We start from the raw sequence: 19,305 nt of genomic DNA, 5'->3' as shown, positions 1-19,305 counted from the left end.
ACCCAACCCCACTCAACACAACCAACTCAACTCCACATCCCAACCCGCCACCCGATGCGACGAGCCCAACTGACGCAACACACTAGACCACACCTCTTTCCCAAACCCACACTCAAAAAATAAATGATCTCGCAATTCCACATCCCCCCTCCCCCCCACCCAAGAAGGCACCCCCCTCTGACAACACACCCCAACTCCTCAATCAATCTCGCGTATCCAATCTGTCCTTCACAGCTAACCACACAAAAGTTTAGTAGAAGTTCCTCTTTTTGAAACAGCTTTTTTCTCAAGTCAATCCAAACGGATCCCAAAACGTTGACTAAATTTAAACTATGCTCGAATTATTTAGGTGGCGTTTGGGCTCGAATTATGATAATCAATGTTTCCAACTATTATAACTTACAATTAGGAGTATTACTATTTCAAATTCCTGTTTACAATATTTACTATTTATTATGGTGTTTACTATTTGTTACCCAAACTAAAATAATCTCCACCCCAAACATAGACTATTACAACCCAAACTAAGATAATTTGCATCCAAATATAGACTATTGTAAGATTACCATAACTCACATATTATCATGATCTATAATAACTAACTCAACACCCAAAATGCTAAGGTTCCATTTGTTAACCATTTTATTTTTTGTTTTTAGTTTTTGAAAATTAAGCATATTTTCTCACATTTTCTTACAATGATTTACATTTTTCTCAAGTATAAAAGTTGAAGTTGTAGCCAATTTTCAAAAGCAAAAACAAGTTTTTTAAAAACTAATTTTTTTAGCTTTTAAAATTTGGCTTGGTTTTTGAAAATATGGGTAAAAAGTAGATAATAAAACAAGAAATCTAGAGGTGGTAGAGATATTTGTAGGCTTAATTTTCAAAAACTGAAAGTAAAAATTAAATGGATACCAAACGAGGCCTAACCTTTTAAAAGTATAAAAAAGATTTATAGACTTTACATTTTCTCTCTATTAAATCTATGAATTTTCAATTTTGTATCTAATACTTTGATTTTTTTTTAATTTTAATTGATTTATTAAATATAAATATAAATTTAGAATCTAAAACTTCTAACTTTGCGTCTCAGTGTGTTTTGTAATTTAAAAATTTTAGAAACAAAGAGACATGAATTTTATGGACTATTGGGGTGCTAAGCTGAGATATGATGTCTGGAGTTTATATGTTTGTAGAATTCACATGTCTGTGTTTAGGGTACAAAGTTATTTTGTTTGAGTTTATATATCTATGTTTGGGGTGCTACATTGAGTTCATATGTCAGGGGTATTTGATACAGCTTTTCCTGACATAAATAATCTGTTTTTATGATGATTATTTTCGCTTGAAGTTTTTTTATTCAATATTACTAATATATATATATATATATTAAAATAAAGGGGGTTTTCAAAAATAGAAAACTAAGACAAAATATTTACACAAATCGCAACATTTAATTATACTTTTAATAAACATTGTTATCGATGTCTATCACAAATAGATGTTGATCTAAGTCTATCAACGTCTATAACTGGTATATGCTGATAGAAGTCTATCAGTGTCTATCAGTGTTTTTTTATTATTATTATTTCTGTAAATAGTTTGACATTTTTTCTATCTATGAAAGTTTCTCTTCAAATAAACTATGAATTGCATTTTATTTTATTGTTTTTTTTTAGTATACGTGTGTTGTTTGGGAGTTTTAGAAAATGGAGTTTAGAGTTTACTTTTGGATCATGCAATTAAAAAAGTTTTTATTTAAGCAACCATTTTATAGTTTTATGTATGTGACATTTCTAATTAAGCTGGGCAAACTTATATTGGATTCATTGAAAAAAAAACAAATTTGGATTTATATTATAAGTGGAATATCTCAAAATGTAATTGTATTACAATGACTTTATTAGTGGTCATGTTACATGTCTAGCACAAAAATATGTAATAAATGGCTACATTCTTCGACCCAATTATATGATATCAAAAAAAAAAAAAAAAATTATATATGACATGAGCCAAAAAAATGGCTAAGTCCACTTATACAAAAAAAAAAAGAAAAAAAATTATACAAACGTCCATCCAATTTTCTATTTGATAGATATGCTTGACAACTTCCTTTCCACCTCCCAAACTCTAGTTCACACTTCTTTTCTTCATGATACAAGCCTATGTTTGGGCTAATTTGGATTTTTTTTTCATTTAAATACTTTTGATAAAAAAATGTTTAAATAAAAATAATCATGTGTTTGACAACATTTTCTCAAAAGTGTCTTTTTTTTTTTTTTTACAAGTTTGTTTGGTTTGTTATGTTGAAAATGTTTTTACTAGAATTACTATAAAGACAACTATAAAATACTAAACCAATAATTAAAATAATGGTTGTCAAAGTTAGTAGAGGTGCTCGCTGGAGTTGGTCGTCGACGATAGTGGTCGGATGTAGCCAGAGTTGGTGGTCGCCAAATACGACGAAGGTGGCCGTTGCGAGAAAGTCGAGGTAGGTGGTGGCCGAAGTTGGCGATCACAAGAATTCTGTGGAGGTGACCATCGTCAAAAATCACCCAAGATGGTGGCTGGAGTTAAGTATCAAAGGTGTTGGTTAGAATGACAATAGAGATATCGATGGTGATAAGGGTTGAGTATATTGTTACCAAGTTGATGGACATGAATATAAAATATCTATGACATACAAAGTGAATCCCCAAATACCGTTACATCGATATCATAACTCATCTCAACTCATCTTGCTCCCACTCGTCCTCTTAAAGTTCAACCGAGCCACTACACTGGTCGTTTTTCGTAATACTATTTGAACGAATTTAATGATTTCAATCTTTAGTTCACAAGAAAAAAAAAGTATATTGACGAAAAAAAAGTTCGCAAAAGAAAAAAAAGAAAAAAAGAAAAAGAAAGTAGTCTTTGCTTTTCTCCCTCGATTCCATAACCGACATGAGGAGATAAACATATTATTCTACGCGGAACCAACAAAACTATTCACTTCAATTAATTTGGAATTTTCTAAAATTTATAATCCTTTCTCTTAACAATAATATAAATTAACACCAATTTCAAAAACAGTAAATTACAATTTTATTTTCTTCCCCACTTTGCCCCTCACACTCTCTCCGGAGAGATGTCGCCATGTCTTCCACTTCACTTCCTCTTCACTGTTGCAGCACTTCTCACATCTCCAGTCACCTCCCATTTCTCTTCTACGACCTCCTCGCCGTCGCCGGACTCCGCCCCGTCGCTCTCCGACTGGAGATCTGCTCGTGCCACCTACTACGCCGCCTCCGACCCTCGCGATGCGGTGGGCGGAGCCTGTGGTTATGGCGATTTAGTGAAGGCAGGCTATGGCATGGCGACTGTGGGACTCAGCGAGTCGCTATTTGAACGCGGACAGATCTGTGGTGCCTGCTTTCAGCTCCGGTGTGTAGAGGACCTCCGGTGGTGTATTCCTGGTACCTCTATCATTGTCACTGTTACTAATTTCTGTGCGCCTAATTATGGCTTCACGGCTGAGGGTGGAGGACATTGTAACCCTCCTAATAAGCATTTTGTTCTCCCTATTGAGGCGTTTGAGAAGATCGCTATCTGGAAGGCGGGAAACATGCCTGTTCAGTATCGGAGGTATGTGTTCAGTGCTTTCTTTCTTGCGGTTTCTTTGTCTTGCTTTTGGATTATCTGATTTATTTGATTGAGGATTGAAATGTGTAAAGAGATCTGTTCTTGCTTTATTCTATACTCGAATTTTACTCGCTTGTTAACATTTGAAGTTGCCCTTAATGTCTTGATCTTTTATGTTTTATTTTTAAATTGCAATATATAATTCTACTAAGCTGTAATCATTGTGAAGTTTGTTTAGTACATGGTTTTATTATGATTGAATTTTCTGATTTATCCGACTCTGTTACCATATGTATACATTGCGACTCTGGATTCCCTCAGCTATAAATTAGGTGGACTTTGTTAGACTTTCAATCATCCATGTGCTAGAAAAAACACATTGTGCACTTGACGGCGTAAAATGATATGGTGTATTTAACCAGAATAGTAAGCTTCATCAGAATTAATGTACATCTTGAGACGTAGTTAACCTTCCCAATATAGAGCCCAATTAATCAGTTAAGGACAGAACACCAAACCTTACTCAGGATACTCGCATCTGATTTAAGGAAAAGGGAGTGCTACTATAAGTGAGCTTTCACAATGTGTTAGTTCTAAATTTAAAGGAAAACTGCAAGCGTGATAGATGCCAATTTTCTAGTTAGTTGGAGGTTTTTATAGCTTATGCAATTTTCAAGGCTGCATAACTTTGGTTTTATTTTCACTCAAAAGGGTTCACATTAATGAAGACAGTTGTCCAAGGTACTATGACCTTCCTATCTTTTAGCCAATATGGGACACTGCTCACATTTCCAATAGTGGCGATAATAATCTTCAACTAGTTCGAAACACCAAGTTGAATTTTGGTATTAAATAACATGGAATGAGTAACAACTGACAAGAACTCTAATGATCTTAGGTCTGGTAGAGAAACCTTAAGATATATGATAATCATGTTAAAATTGATTGCCTCGTGCGGTTTAGAGGCAGGGATCCCTGTAACGAAATGATATCCTTTTTAGTAACAATGTTATAGAATATGTTTCCTTTAGTTGTTGGGAACTAAGTTGCTTTCAAAGAAAGCTTCCCTCATCTCTACCGTGTTGCTACAATGCCTAAAGGTAACATTAGTGAACATTGGGACCGGGAAATTTACTCTTGGAATTTGTTATTTCGAAGGCCTCTAAAGGATGAGGAATTCTCAGAATTCCAGCAATTAATGGACTGTCTGGAAGGCAAAAAACCAACCCAAAGGGCTGATGCAAGGGTGTGGTCATTGAATTTGTCTGCAGGATTTTCAGTAAAATCCTTATCAAAGCACTTGAACTCATCTTCCCCTTTGAAAGAAGAGCTTGTTCAGGCCTCCGGAAGTCCAAAAGCCCAAGAAAAATCAACATTCTGATTTGGGCTTTAATTTTTGGATCTCTTAATTGCTCTGAAGTGTCGCAACCAAACTTCAATCTCATTATCTTTCACCCACCATCTGCCATTTATGCCTAGCAAGTAGTGAAGACTTACAACATGTGTTCTTTGATTGTCCTTATTCAAGAAAATGTTGGAGGAATCTCTTTTTCATATTTCAATCTACATTAGGTCTTTGGACAGAACATTCATAATGGTAATGTTTCCCATATTTTGACTAGACCAATCTTGTCTTCTAAGACACAAATTCTTTAGTCAAATGCAGTTAAACCTTTAATTTCAGAATTATTGTTTGAACGAAACTAAAGAGTATTCCACAACAAAGCTATTGAATGATCAGACAGATTTGGATCAACCCGCTTCTTGGTGCTCTCAATCTATGTTTTTTGCTGATTATTCTATCCAAGACATTTGCCTCAACTAGAATGCTTTTATATCTTCTTTGTAACTATTAATAGTCTCTGATTTTGTTTGATAGTTTCATCTTGTAAATGGATATGATGAGGGTGCTATGAGGTGTCAACCTAGTTGAGATGTCCTCCAACCTACTGATCCATTGAGCTCCGAATTATTATTATTTTGAGCTTTGTACTTTGAGCAATAGTCTCTTTTCATTATATCAATGAAAAGTTTGTTTCCGTTTCAAAAAAAAAAAAAAAAAAAAAAACTTGTTGGGAAACCATAATTCTTGTTAAACTTCTGAGAGATTTGTGACGTTTATGCTACAATAGCAAAGACATTTCAATTAAATAAATGAAAAGGACTCAAAAAACAAGGACATTACAAAAATGAAGCAAAAGTGAAAGACAATAGGAATCATATTGGTCTGATGTTTTAAATCTGTGAAGCTTTTAAAAAAACCATCCTCTCACAATCCAGATGGGGTATTTTGTAAAATTCGTTGTAACGAATGGATTCCTTTGAAGTTCTGTGATTCTGTGAAGCTTTGAATTGTTTTGGTGGATGAATCTTGCAACCCTGATGCCATAAGCTTCCATCACCAGTTTGCATAGGATACTTGCTAAGGTCCTCTTGGAAATACGTAGAAGGTGCTTCCCTCTAGAATTTGGAAAAACCTGCCTTTTGTGAGATTGTGCATCTGTTGTAAGTTGTATTGTAGCTGCTGATGGGTTGGTGGATGAGAAAAGGAGAGGTAACTAAAATTAAACTAGTGGAAGTATTTGATAGAGGGTTAACTTGGATTTTATTCAATCTGTTCTTAGAGTTAGAAGGGACTTTAGGTTGGCTTGGAGTAGCTGGGCAAACAGCCACATTTGGATGCCAACTTATCCCATTTTCCTGAATGGTCTCCTCATGTGAGAATAAAAGGTTCAAGGGGCACTATGCGAAGAGATCTTTCCTCATTGTTTGTTGTGTTTGTTTTGAATGCTTTGAGTTCATTCTCAATCTAGAAGGATGGTTTTCGTAGCTACAGTTGGGAAATCATGCTGTACTCTTTGCTTCCGTTAAAGAGGCTAAGCTCTTCGTAACTTATTCTCATTATTAACAATTTAACACTTTTAGATTGAGAATTAACTTATATACTTCAGTTTGTTGGTCCTATATTTGCACCCTTTTGTATGTTGGCATATTCCATGTTTTCATTCAGTTGGCCAAAGATTAAAGCAACGGTTTTATTGAAGTTCAACTTCTTTTTGTAAATGAAGTGAACTGCTAAGGTAGGTTTGGATTGGGAAACTTAAAAAAAAGAACTTGGTTAAATGACTCTGGTGCTTCCCAAAGAAGATTAATTCCCTTTGGTACTGGACCACTGTCAAAAAGTATGGTAAAGACTCTTGTTTGGAGTACTACTTGGAAAGCTAGCAGAAGCAGATAACCATGGTTTTATTCCCACTATCAAGTGCCAGCCGTCTCCTTCTCTGACGTTAAGGTTTGTAAAGATAGAGTTCAGTTTGATATCCTGAAAACCCTTGGATTGATAGTGATTCACTAGCTTCTGTGCTTCCCATGTACTTTCGTAATTCTAATACAAAACGGTACACGGCTGCTGGAATAGAAGTTGTGAGGAACCCTCAATATTTGCAAACTCTTTAAGGAGTGTTTGGGGTAAGGAGTAGAATAGGGAGTTCCGTGGAGTTATGAAGTCTAGGGAGTTGTAAACTCCTGGGTCCATAATATAAGGAGTTGATAAGATATAAAATTGATGTTTTTCAGTAGTGGGACCCACAAACTACTTGTCCTTGGGCCAAACAAGAAGAGAAGTTCACAACATCTACTTTCCGATTCCTTGGGCCAAACAGACCCTTAGAGATTTGGTGTAGTAAAGAGATTTTATTTAATATTCGAGTATCATTGTAGGCCCTTGCATTAGGGAGAGTTAATGCTGGCGATCAAGTCCAAAAAAGCTTGTCTTTATGCACATCTAGCTCAATTACTGCATAATTTTCATACAATGATTTCCTGTTAAAAAAAGGAAAAAAAAAAGAAAGTAATAATAATAATAAAAAAATCAACTGATGGTGATAATCAGAATCACTTTTTTCTGCAGTGTATGTTGCTGTCTGCTGACTGTTGACTCTTTCGAGATTATATTCCCTCTATTTTCAATTTCAGTGGTGGGCCTTCCATTATTTAGATCTTTTGGACCAACCTCTTTATGGCCTTATGTTCAAAAGGAAGCTAAAGTTCTATTCAAAATTCAATTGTAGCTACATCTGAAATATGGAAGGATCTAAATAATAGAATTTTCTCCAACATCCCGAGAGCTTCTGATGAGGTTCATATAAAAATAAAAAAAAATGAGAAGAAAAGAGAAGGAATAAAAAGAGGAACTTCTGCTGAGGTTCTTGACTAGGTGAAATTGGTGATTTCTTTGTGTACCCTTCTCAAAGTTCTTTCTGACGTTACTTTTTTGCTTCGTGCCAATTAGAGTAGCTTTATCATAAATTCCCTTTGTGGATACATCCATCCGTCCCGTTTCTATGTATTTTTCTGCTTACACCATAAAGCTATGGCCTCGAACTATAACCATTTGGTTTTTTGTTTTCGGTTTTGAAAATTAAGTTATAAACATTACTTCTTCCCATAAGTTTCTATGTTCTGTTATCTATTTTGTACCAATTTTTGCAAAATTGTGAAAACTGAAAAAGTAGTGTTAAAAAAATTTGTTTTTGTTTTAAGAATTTAGTCAAGAGTTTAAGTGTTTCTTCAAGAAATGTGAAAACGAGAAAACTATGATCAGAGAATTGAGCGGAAGCCACCATAAATTTAAAAAATATAAAAGTATAAACGTAATCATTACAAAACGTGGCCTATATTGTCTTGAAAATATAAAACTTTAGAACTGTGGGACTCCACAGAAGTTGCCTCGTTGTCTCATATTGCCTTTGCTCCATCTTCCTAAATCAGTGAGTCTTAACTTTTGTTGATATGGCTTTTGCAGGATCAAATGCCGAAAGGAAGGAGGTATTCGATACACAGTTTCTGGGTACGGCATCTACCTCTCAGTATTGATAAGTAACGTTGCAGGCGCTGGAGATGTGAGTGCTGTAAAGATCAAGGGGTCGAGAACCGGTTGGCTTCCGATGGGTCGTAATTGGGGGCAGAACTGGCACATTAATGCTGATTTGAACCATCAAGCCCTTTCCTTCGAAGTCACTAGCAGTGATGGAGTAACAATTACGTCTTACAATGTTGCTCCAAAGGATTGGAATTTTGGGCAGACTTTTGAAGGCAAGCAATTTCAATCTTGAAATTTTCCACTCTTGTAATTTTTTGTCTGTAAAAGTTTTAAATTAATTTCCTTTCTCTCTACTAGGCATTTACAAAAGGGTTTTTCTTCTTCTTCGTCTTTGTTTTGGGTGCTTAATTTTTCCTTTTTTTTTCCTCTTAGCCGAAGGGTAATAGATTTTGATTTTCATATCTTCATCAAGTGTACAAGAACAGTGCTCATCTCAAGAGGTTTTGGATGGTATTTGTGAAGGATAAACGTACGACAATTCGATCTAGGTTATATTATTAAGTGGGTTTTTTTTCTTAATTAATTTATTTAATTAGTACTATGGGTAGCGCAATTGGACCATTGGCTCTCGAATAACTAACACATCCATATGCTAGTTCTATGCTCGCCAATCGCTTTGACTATTAATAAAGTTTTAATCATATTGAAAATTTCTATCATTCAAATATAGGGAATTGAGCTAATTTATTTATAAATATAGTAAAATATTATCGTCTATCAATATCATAATAGACATTAATAGATGTTTATCACTATCTATCATTGAACGACGTGACATTTTATTATATTTGAAAACATTTCGAGTAATTTTGCAGGTTAAAATAATTACCTTAAAAAATACATTTGGTCTAATTTTTTGGAATAAATTATTTTATTTTATTTTATTTTATTCATTCATTTATTTTTATTTTTTTATTTTTTTGTAACGATCAAGTCTCTTTCATTTAACAAGATATTTTACTTTATCATCGTGTAAGAAATTTCATTACATCCTAACAATATTTTTCATGATAAAAATTATATCATATAAAATTTAAAGTACATAGACTAAAAAAAGTCGAAAAAGAATGCAACACTAACATGAATCCAATCTAGAGCATAAAGCTCTCATACAAATGATAAGAAAATCTTAGCGAATTGAATATAAGAATTGTTATGGTCATCATCTTGATTTGAAGATAGAATGGATTTATCTCGATAAATTCAAGATTTGAATCACTTCTCAAGTAGTTTGATCAACATTACTTGAATAATCTTGGCATGAAAACCTGATTTTTTTTTTGAAATAATGTTTTTTTAATAAATAATGACAAAAATAGGGTTGAAGGTAATAGGTGTTTTGGGAAAGTATCGACAAAACTAGTGTAGTGGAATCGTGTACTCGGTACACGATTACCATGTGGCATACTCGTGTACCCGGTACACGAGTACCATTTAATCTAGTCAGTTAACCACGTCGGCTGACTGGTTGATCGTCAAGCGAACTCGTGTACCCGGTACACGATTCGCTTATAATTTTTTTAAAAGTTTAATGTTAAACATAATTATATAAATTAATTCCTTCATTATTGTTTATAATTTTTTTTAATTATTAAACTTAATTCTTTCATTATTAAACTTAATTATATATTTTATCTACAATGAAAACATCTTGCACTCATATTAAAAAAAATATACCATGATATTAAAGAATATTTACAATTAGTTCTTTAATTTACAATTTGAAAATGATACAATGCGGGATTTAAAAACGACTCCCCCTGGCCCTTACTTCTCATGGGGTTGTCTACGTGTCCCTCTAAATAAGGTTCACCCCGTTATCGTTGTCGTTTACGGCGAATACGTCTTCGATCGGTGTCAGCAACATTGAATCGTCTTGTTTGTTGAATAATACCTTCTACGTTGACCAATGTTTGCTGACACATTGAACCCAATTCTGGTAAGTTGTTCTGCACTGAATATTGTTGAACATCACCAATAAAATTATTCTGTACAATAAAAAAAATAAATATTAAACAATATTCATATCATATATATGGAAAATGTCTGATTTTAAATCTCTTACCATGCAGTAATAGTAAGCACCGCCAGGTGAGATAAATCGCCTCGTGATCGAATTGTATAAGGGAAAGTAGTCGTCTGATACAGCTGGCCCATTTGTTAATTCTCCCTGTGCACAACGATCACGTCGTCCATGCCAGTAGGATAAATATTCTGCATGGACTCGATGCCAGTCTTGGTCGTGCTTACCTCTTAAATCAATCTGGTATAGTGATGGGAGTGTATAGGACAACGAAGGTATCATTTGTCGCATACCAAACTGTCTCAGCACGCGATCTGGATGATGCCACTCTACTATATGAAAGCATATAAGAGGGCTAACGTCAACCAGATGTCTTCACCATCACGACAATAATCAGTTAAGGATGACCAAATCTGTGTGTGTGGCGTCCAAATAACCTGACCAAAATAATAATAATAATAATAATAATAATAAGTATAAATATAAAATGTTTTAAATATTCATTTATATACATATTTACTACCTGATTGTGCGTCAGCATGTCGAATATTTTTCTGTACACGAGCAATATATTTGCTGACTGTTCAGAGGCAGTTACCATTCCATCTAAAATTATAAAAAATACAATTAATTTATATTCTTATATAAAATGGTAACGAAATAAATATATAAATAAAATAATACCTGGTACTAAGTGGACGATGATCTGGGGTCTGTAGTTGGACTTGTGGTGCTCTAATTGGAAATCGATCATGAACCCATACTTGTAATGGTATCAGTGGCCCCGCTATTTCCAATGCTTGTGTATTGGAAACCCGACAAAGTTCTCTGTACAACCATGCAAGACATGCACCACCCCACGAGTACGTACGAGCATGCTCGAAATCAGACAATAATGGGAGGAACATGAGATGCACCAGAGTATTTGACTTGTCGGCAAATAAAAATCCTCCAATAAGCTGCAGGATGTATGCTCGTGCGTACCTACATACGCTGATGTCGTCAGCATCGGGAGGTAATTCGGGAAACTGGGACGCCAACCAAGAGATTCTCAATCTTAATCCCTTCAGATCCTTTGGTAGAACGCCTAAGAGCTCTTCACAAACGTTCTTCCAGTCATATTGTAGTGAGCCTGTTAGTGGTTGCCCATCCACTCATAGACCAAATTGTTCGGCAACATCCTGCAGCGTAATTTAGGGGTGGAAACGGTTCGGTTTGGTGGTTAAACCGAATCGAACCGATTCATTGGTTCTATGCAGTTCGGTTCAGTTTCAAATTCGGTTTTGGCATTTTTAAAAAATCCATGTTATATTCTTTTTTTAATTAAAAGCGGTTTGGTTCGATTCAGTTTTAAATTCGGTTTTGTTCTTTAAATTAAAAGCGGTTCGGTTTTAAATTCAGTTTTACTCTTTTTTTAAATATATAAATAAATTAATATATATATATATATATATATTAATTAAAAACTATTCGGTTCGATTTCAAATTCGGTTTTCGAAAGTGAAATCGAACCGAACTGAATTTTTCGGTTTCACTAAGTCTTCAGTTCAGTTCGGTTTTTGCAGTTTGAATGACCACCCTAGCATAATCGTACATTCCCCACATGGCAGGTGAAATGTGTGGGTCTCTGGTCTCCAGCGCTCAACTAGAGTAGTAATAAGGTGCCAATCAAGCTGGATGAAACCAATCTGTACAACTCCAAGAAAACCTATCTCCTAAACATATGGAATAATGCGGTGATCAAATGAGATAGTATGTTGTGTAGTCCCCTCCCTTCTCCGACAACTCAACACTATAGTGGAAGAACTATCCCATACTGTCTGTGAACGATGCGTGTTTTGTTGGTACAATTGTACATGATTAGAAGGACTAGGCTCCATTACCTAAAAAGTTCAAATTATATTACATAATAAAATCCATGACATAAAAGATACATAAAAAATACATTAAAAAATATAATTACATAAAATAAATTTATTACATAAATTCATTATAAATACATAAAGAATACAAATACATGAAATATACAATTACATGAAAAATATAATTACATAAAGAATACAAATACATGAAATATACAATTACATGAAAAATATAAATACATAAAGAATACAAATACATGAAATGTATAAGTAAAAAAAAAATACACCTAATGACCCGAAGACAACGAAGCACCTAGTTTACGGTGTGGACAAGTGCGTCTGTTATGTCCTTCTCTTTTACAAATTGTACATTGCACTTTTTGGCTTGCTTCTCTCCAATCCATTTCATATGAATGCGCATACTTTTTGACCGACCTTGTTCTTTAAGTAAGTCCGCATTTGGACAAACTTTTGTAAATGATAATTCTGGCCAATAATCTGGGTGTTGAATTGGATGGAAGCGGTCTTCAAAACAACGCTTGAAATTGGACAATTTGTAGCATTCATCAATAAGTGGTAGATATGTCATATGCATATAATTACAAACTGCAATTACATGAGAGCATGGAATCTTGAATGATTGCCACTTATTGCAAGAACATGTCCCTTCTTTCGAGCTTAAAACTTGTGTGTTGTCCTTTGTAGGGAGAAATCATACTTATGCCAGTTTGTACTTCGAAAGTTTGACTTTCCCTGTCAATGGATGTCACCGTATGTGTCGATGCTCGTTTTTCCCACCTCTTCAGTTTCTTTAGGGCATATTCTGTATATATGTCTCCACGATCAAATGCTTCACTGATTTCTTGTCTCCGACGTTCAAAATACAGTATTGTGCGATAGAATGTTAGCCTAACCAAAGAAGTAATTAGTAATATTCTAGCACCTTTGAAAACGCCATTCATGCATTCGGCTGCATTGCTGGTCATCCACCCATAGCGGTACCCACCGTCGTGACTGTGTCCATTTTTCCAAGTCAATGTCTAAAAAAAATTCAAGACATTAAGGGTGCAATTGTTTCAATTCTTTCATGCACCGAATGAACTTACGCCTTTGGTGTTGATTTTCGACCTTAAACACCAAACTTTTTAGTTGCTTCAATTTGTATTTTGTATTGAAATTACTGGCAACATGGCGAAGACAATATCGGTGGGTTCACTCCAACGAATTTCTTCATTATTAATTGCAGAAAGAATGCCCTTATGTCTGTCAGAAATCAAGCAAATACCCTCTCTTTGGGTAACATATTCACGCAATGTCCACAAAAACCATGACCAACTGGACGAATTCTCACCTTCTACGATATCAAAAGAAAGGGGAAATATATGTCCGTTTGCATCAATAGATAAGGTTGTCAATAATTTCCCCTTATATTTTCCATAGAGATGAGTTCCATCAATCTGGATTAATGGCCTACAATGGTTGAACCCTTCTTTTGCAGGACCAAAAGACCAAAAAACTTGTCCAAAAATAGTCGTACCTGGCACATTAAAGGGAAGTAAAAACCAATCTGTTCGTGTTCCTGGATTGTAACGAACAACAGCATTCAGCCAATACGGAAGCTTCGAATATGATTTCCCCCAATCGCCAAACACAACAATTAACGTTTTTCTCTTGGCTTGCCACACCTGTCTATAATTGACATTATAGCCATATTGTTTTTTAATGACTTCTTGAAGTAGGGCCATAGGTACTCCAGGATCAGCTCTAACCAAAATTTGAATTTCGATACTCATGAAATTTAAATTCAGTTGTGAATGATCCTGTGTCAATTCTGAAAACAAACATGAGTGTTCTCCTTAGTTTTGTGATTTCGAGCATCCCATGAGTTTTGCACCGACATGCCCGTAGCCTCCAAGCACAACCGTCACTCCATGATTTACATTTAACATACCAAAGATCCTAATTTGATTCCACTACGATAATTTCGTAGTGTTCTGTCACACAATATTTTTTTACAGCAAGCTGTAAATCTTCTTTGGTATTAAATAACATTCCTTTTTGTATTAAACTACAGTTATCTACTCCTACATTCATTTCTTTCAAAGTAGACTTCTAGTTCACAAGTTGAATTTGTCATTTTCCAATCTATTTGGGTGCACATTTCCGATGGTACCAATTCAAGATCATGTTCACCACTACCGTCGTTTCCAAATAATTCATCAACTTCAACGTCAATGTCACTATCTCCATCATTTCCAAGTTCAAGAATTACTAAATCTTCAGGACGCATTGGCATATTTATTATGTTTTTTTCAATTGTCATAGTTGACAAAAAAATATGTTAATATGTCAACCCAACAAACTCAAATTTCTAAATTTAACATATAAAATCTAAATATTATACATTTAAATCAGACCAAATCTAAGATTTATAAATTATATATTTAAATCAGCTCAAACAAATAAACAAATATAAGATCTACAAACATATACATATAAGATCAACCTAACAAATACATATAAGATTTCTATGTTTAAATCAATCCAAACAAATAAAAAAATATAAGATCAGCCCAAAAACATACATAAACTAAATCAGTCAAAAAATATACATAAACTAAATCAACCAAAAAACATACATAAACTATACATAAACTAAATCATACATAAACTATACATAAATTAAACTATACATAAACTAAATCATACAAAAACTATACATAGACTAAATCATACATAAACTATACATAAACTATACATAAACTAAGTTTAAAATAAACTCAACCCAAAAACATGCAAAAACATACATATAAATATAGATCAGCCAAAAACATACATAAATTAGAGAAAGAATTCCAAAAACATACATATATTTCTAAGTTTAAAATATATTGAAAAACAACTAGAGAAAGAAATATACCACAAAAAGGAGCAAAAATTGATAGTAAAAAAAGTATGAAAATCGAGCAACACGACCGCTACAATAGAGGATTCAGTGAGGATCAAATGGAGGACTGAAAATCGAGCAAAATCGAAATTTTGGAAGATTTCGATGAAATGGAGGTCTCGGTGAGGAAAATCAATGAGATTTTGGAAAGTAGAAAGCAAAATAGAAGAAGAAATCGAAAGCAAAAATCAGTGAGAGGAAGAAATCGTTCATGCAAAAATAATCCAAAAATAATCCATACATGCATACCGGATACTTTTGTCGATATTTCTACATTTTTATTTGTTCAACCTTGATATCTCATATGAGGAGAGTGTAAATCGACATTTTCATTATATCGTTAAAAAAATTCATGAAGCATAGAAAATAAACAATAAAATGTTGCTAATGTGAATATAATATAAACAATAAATAATTTCTTCCTATTTTTTTTTTGTTTCATGTCAATATTTTTGTCAACATTTACCTAAACTGAGAGACGACATAATGTGAGATCAAACTACACTTAATATATATATATATATATATAAGTCATTTTATAACCGAGTTGTAAATACTTATATTTTAATATAATAAAATAGAACATGTTCCAACCTATGAAATATATAGAAAATTACCCCACTTCATATAACTTAAATAATTATAAAACTTTATAATATAGCATATTCATTCATATTTACTTAGAAGGTCTTGGAAATTCCATTTATTTATATAACAAAAGAGAACTTGAACATCATATACTCTTACCACATTGTGAAACTCAATTCTTTGGAAGCATTAATACAAATAAAACAAAAAGGGCCAAGTCATGTTGATCATGTAGTTTCTTTCATTATTAACTTTATAAACTATGCTTATACTTCCTTGTTGGGCCGACCATAGCTATACTCTCCAATATATCAATTACTCCAATGTCTTTGTAACAAAGTTTTGGTTGTTATATATTATATAGTTTGGAACGAGTATCATAATAATTATAAAATAAATAAATAAGTCAAAATCTGAACAAAGTTCAATTGGTTTAATTAGACATATAACTTTGATTAAGATATCAAATGTTCGAATCTTCCAATCTCATATATTGTTGATCCCAATAAAATGAAATAGATCGAGAAAGAATAGAATCAAATCAAAAGATGAAGAAACCAACCATGTTGTTGAGTATCTTCATCTCTATATAAACATATTATCTTCATGCACAATCTACAAGGAGCCAAAGAGCTAAAGCAAAGGGAGACATATAGAGAAATAGAGGAGCCTTTTTAGAGGGGAGAAAAAGGAAGTATCTTGAAGATGTCAAAAGAGGAGGTTATAATTTTGGACTGTGTGCTCAGCCCATTTTGCAATAGGGTTAAGATTGCTTTGAATGAGAAGGGAGTGAGTTATGAAAGTAAAGAAGAGGATTTGTTTGGTTTCAAAGGTGGGAAAAGTGAGTTGTTGCTCAAATCTAACCCTATTTATAAGAAAGTGCCTGTTCTCTTGCATAATGGTAAGCCATTGAATGAAAGCTCCATTATTGTTAACTATATTGATGAGACTTGGCCTTCTTCTTCCCCACTTCTTCCTTCTTCGCCCTACAAAAGAGCTCAAGCTCGGTTTTGGATTGACTACATCGACAAAAAGGTTTGTTTGTTTTCTTTCTATGCTTTCTTATCAATATTTTAGAACCTGTTTGAAATGACTTTTAACTACACTTCGACACCCTTCCAAAGTCAATAATTTTCTAGTGTTTATCCTTTGAAATCATAAAAATGTATTTGAAATTGGGTTACACCAAAAGTTTTGACTATCAAGGCATAGCTAGGCATGTTTTTCATTTTTCATTTTTTTTAATATCAAATGGGGCATGAATAATTGAAACTTACCCATTTGTGTGTGCTTAGTTTTAGATTAACTTCTTCCTTAAAAAAAGTCTTAAGATTAACTAGAAGCGTATTAATATTAATTATTATGGAGATTTTTGAAAATAAAAAAATAAGGAAGACTATTTACACAAAATAGCAAAATTTTATTCTTCTTTAATAGATGTTGATAGAAGTCTATCAATGATAGAAATTGATAGAAATCTATCAATGATAGAAACTGATAGAAGTCTATCACTGATAAACGCCGATAGAAATCTATCAGTGTTTTTTTTTTACTATTTCTGTAAATGGTTTGACATTATTTCTATATGTGAAATTTTTCCTAATTATTTTCTCCATTTTCAATTTATTCTTTTAAAAGAAATTTAGCCTCCTAGTTATGTTTTTGTTATAAATAAAACTGTCATATTTTGTTGATAACTTACCCTAATCAAATAGATAATTAAGACCTTGCTTGAATATCATTTAGTTTTTTGTTTTATATTTTCGAAAATTAGGCATATTTTCTTACAACTTCTTGACCAATAGTTTCCATATGCAGTTGAGTTCTTAGCAAATATTTTTTAAAAAATGAATTTTTAAAAATAAATTTTCTTTTGGTTTTAAAAATTTGACTTGGTTTTTTAAAACACTTCTATGAATTAGTTATTAAACCAATGTTTAAAAAACTAATGTTTAATAGTTGGAAACTAATGTTTAAAAAACTAAAATTAATTACTTATTAAAGGGCTCTAAATGATTATAGTAAGGTTTTGGAATTAGTTGAGTTGTTAGCAAAATTCTAAAAATAAAAACAAATTTTTAAAATCTATTTTTCTTTTAATTTAAAAAACTTGACTTGGTATTTTAAAACACTTTTAAGAAGTACAAATTAAAAAAAGAAAAGAAAACAATAGTTGAAAACTAGTGTTTAAAAAACTAAAAATCAATTAGTTATAAAATGACTCCTAATGGTTATATAAATGCTGAAAATGGGTGACAATTCAACATTGATCTCTCTGCCTAGCTAGAGTTATTTATATACATTTCATGCTTTCACTTTGAAGAATAAAAAATTTTCAAACTTTTTTTGGTAAGGTATTTGATGTGGGTTCCAAGATTTGGAAGAGCAATGGAGAAGAGCAAGAGGCAGCCAAGAAAGAGTTGATAGAGATTTTAAAGCAATTGGAGGAAGCTTTAGGGGACAAAGATTTCTTTGGAGGTGAAAGTTTTGGGATTGTAGATGTGATTGCAATTCCATTCACAAGTTGGTTCTATGCTTATGAGAAAATAGGGAACTTCAAAGTGGAAGAACATTGCCCTAAATTATCAGCTTGGGAAAAGAGATGTTTGCAGAAGGAGACTGTTGCAAGTGTTATCCCTTGTCCTGGGAAGATCTATCACTTTCTCACCTCCATGAGAAAGAACCTTGGACTTGAATAGAGAAACATATATATATATATATATATATATATCATTGTGTGTGTGTTTCTCATATTTAACTACAAGATTGGCTCTCTTCCATGCCATATGATTGCTGTTTTCAGTTTCTATGTTTCTGTTTTTGAGTGTGATCTTAATTTGTGTGGAAGAAAGTGGTGGTGGGGTTTCACGAATTTGAGAAATTGTGAAGCTTTTGATTGTGTATTGGTGTGATTTTGAATATTAATAGTTGGATGAATTGAATTCGTGTTTTTTTTTTTTTTTTTTTTTATGTTTATTTTCTTGGTAATTTTAATTTTGATTATGTCTAAATAACTATAGTTAATAATTATACAATTATTGATAACTGATTTAAAACTTTGTTTTATAATTAGTATAACAAATGTGGGTATTGTTGGGATAATCAATATATTCCTAGGATTAATTATCCGCCCTTTTCTGTGAATCTAAAGGAAATTAATTGACTATTGATGATGATGATAATAATAATAATCAATCATCGAAAATCTCCTCAAGGATTAAAAAACCAGAATCGAAACCAAAATCTCTATTAAATATAATCAATAATAGGTTACAATAAATTTTCCTTAGTCACAACTAGATGCATACACAATATAAAGATTAAAAATCTTGACAACAAACAACAATAATAGAAAAGTAATTAGAAAAGTCTCACTCGAAGT

The 19,305-nt window shown here is 32.9% G+C and overlaps 2 protein-coding genes across 2 annotated transcripts; both read left to right on the top strand.

Moving 5' to 3' along the window:
- Positions 1-2,995: 2,995 nt before the first annotated feature.
- On the top strand, positions 2,996-9,022 carry EXPA13 (expansin A13). Its single transcript, XM_039020316.2, has 2 exons — positions 2,996-3,624; positions 8,426-9,022. The coding sequence occupies exons 1-2, from the start codon at positions 3,128-3,130 to the stop codon at positions 8,733-8,735; spliced, it is 807 nt and encodes a 268-aa protein (XP_038876244.1). The 5' UTR covers positions 2,996-3,127; the 3' UTR covers positions 8,736-9,022.
- A 7,606-nt stretch (positions 9,023-16,628) lies between these two features.
- On the top strand, positions 16,629-18,622 carry LOC120068409 (glutathione S-transferase 3-like). Its single transcript, XM_039020166.1, has 2 exons — positions 16,629-16,958; positions 18,278-18,622. The coding sequence occupies exons 1-2, from the start codon at positions 16,629-16,631 to the stop codon at positions 18,620-18,622; spliced, it is 675 nt and encodes a 224-aa protein (XP_038876094.1).
- Positions 18,623-19,305: the final 683 nt, after the last annotated feature.

Source organism: Benincasa hispida, chromosome 12 (genome assembly GCF_027475165.1).
Source record: "Benincasa hispida cultivar pf3 chromosome 12, pf3_genome.v1.1, whole genome shotgun sequence".
NCBI classification, from domain to species: Eukaryota; Viridiplantae; Streptophyta; class Magnoliopsida; order Cucurbitales; family Cucurbitaceae; genus Benincasa; species Benincasa hispida.
Note: the sequence above shows the minus strand (reverse complement) of the source record. Positions and strands in the feature narration are given on the sequence as shown.

What these genes read in the sequence shown, in the direction of transcription:
- EXPA13 (XM_039020316.2), top strand. Translation starts at nt 3,128, where the DNA reads ATGTCGCCATGTCTTCCACTTCACTTCCTCTTCACTGTTGCAGCACTT. An exon ending in ATGCCTGTTCAGTATCGGAG is followed by an intron (nt 3,625 to 8,425) that starts GTATGTGTTCAG and finishes TGGCTTTTGCAG; the next exon opens with GATCAAATGCCGAAAGGAAG.
- LOC120068409 (XM_039020166.1), top strand. Translation starts at nt 16,629, where the DNA reads ATGTCAAAAGAGGAGGTTATAATTTTGGACTGTGTGCTCAGCCCATTT. An exon ending in TTGACTACATCGACAAAAAG is followed by an intron (nt 16,959 to 18,277) that starts GTTTGTTTGTTT and finishes TTTTTTGGTAAG; the next exon opens with GTATTTGATGTGGGTTCCAA.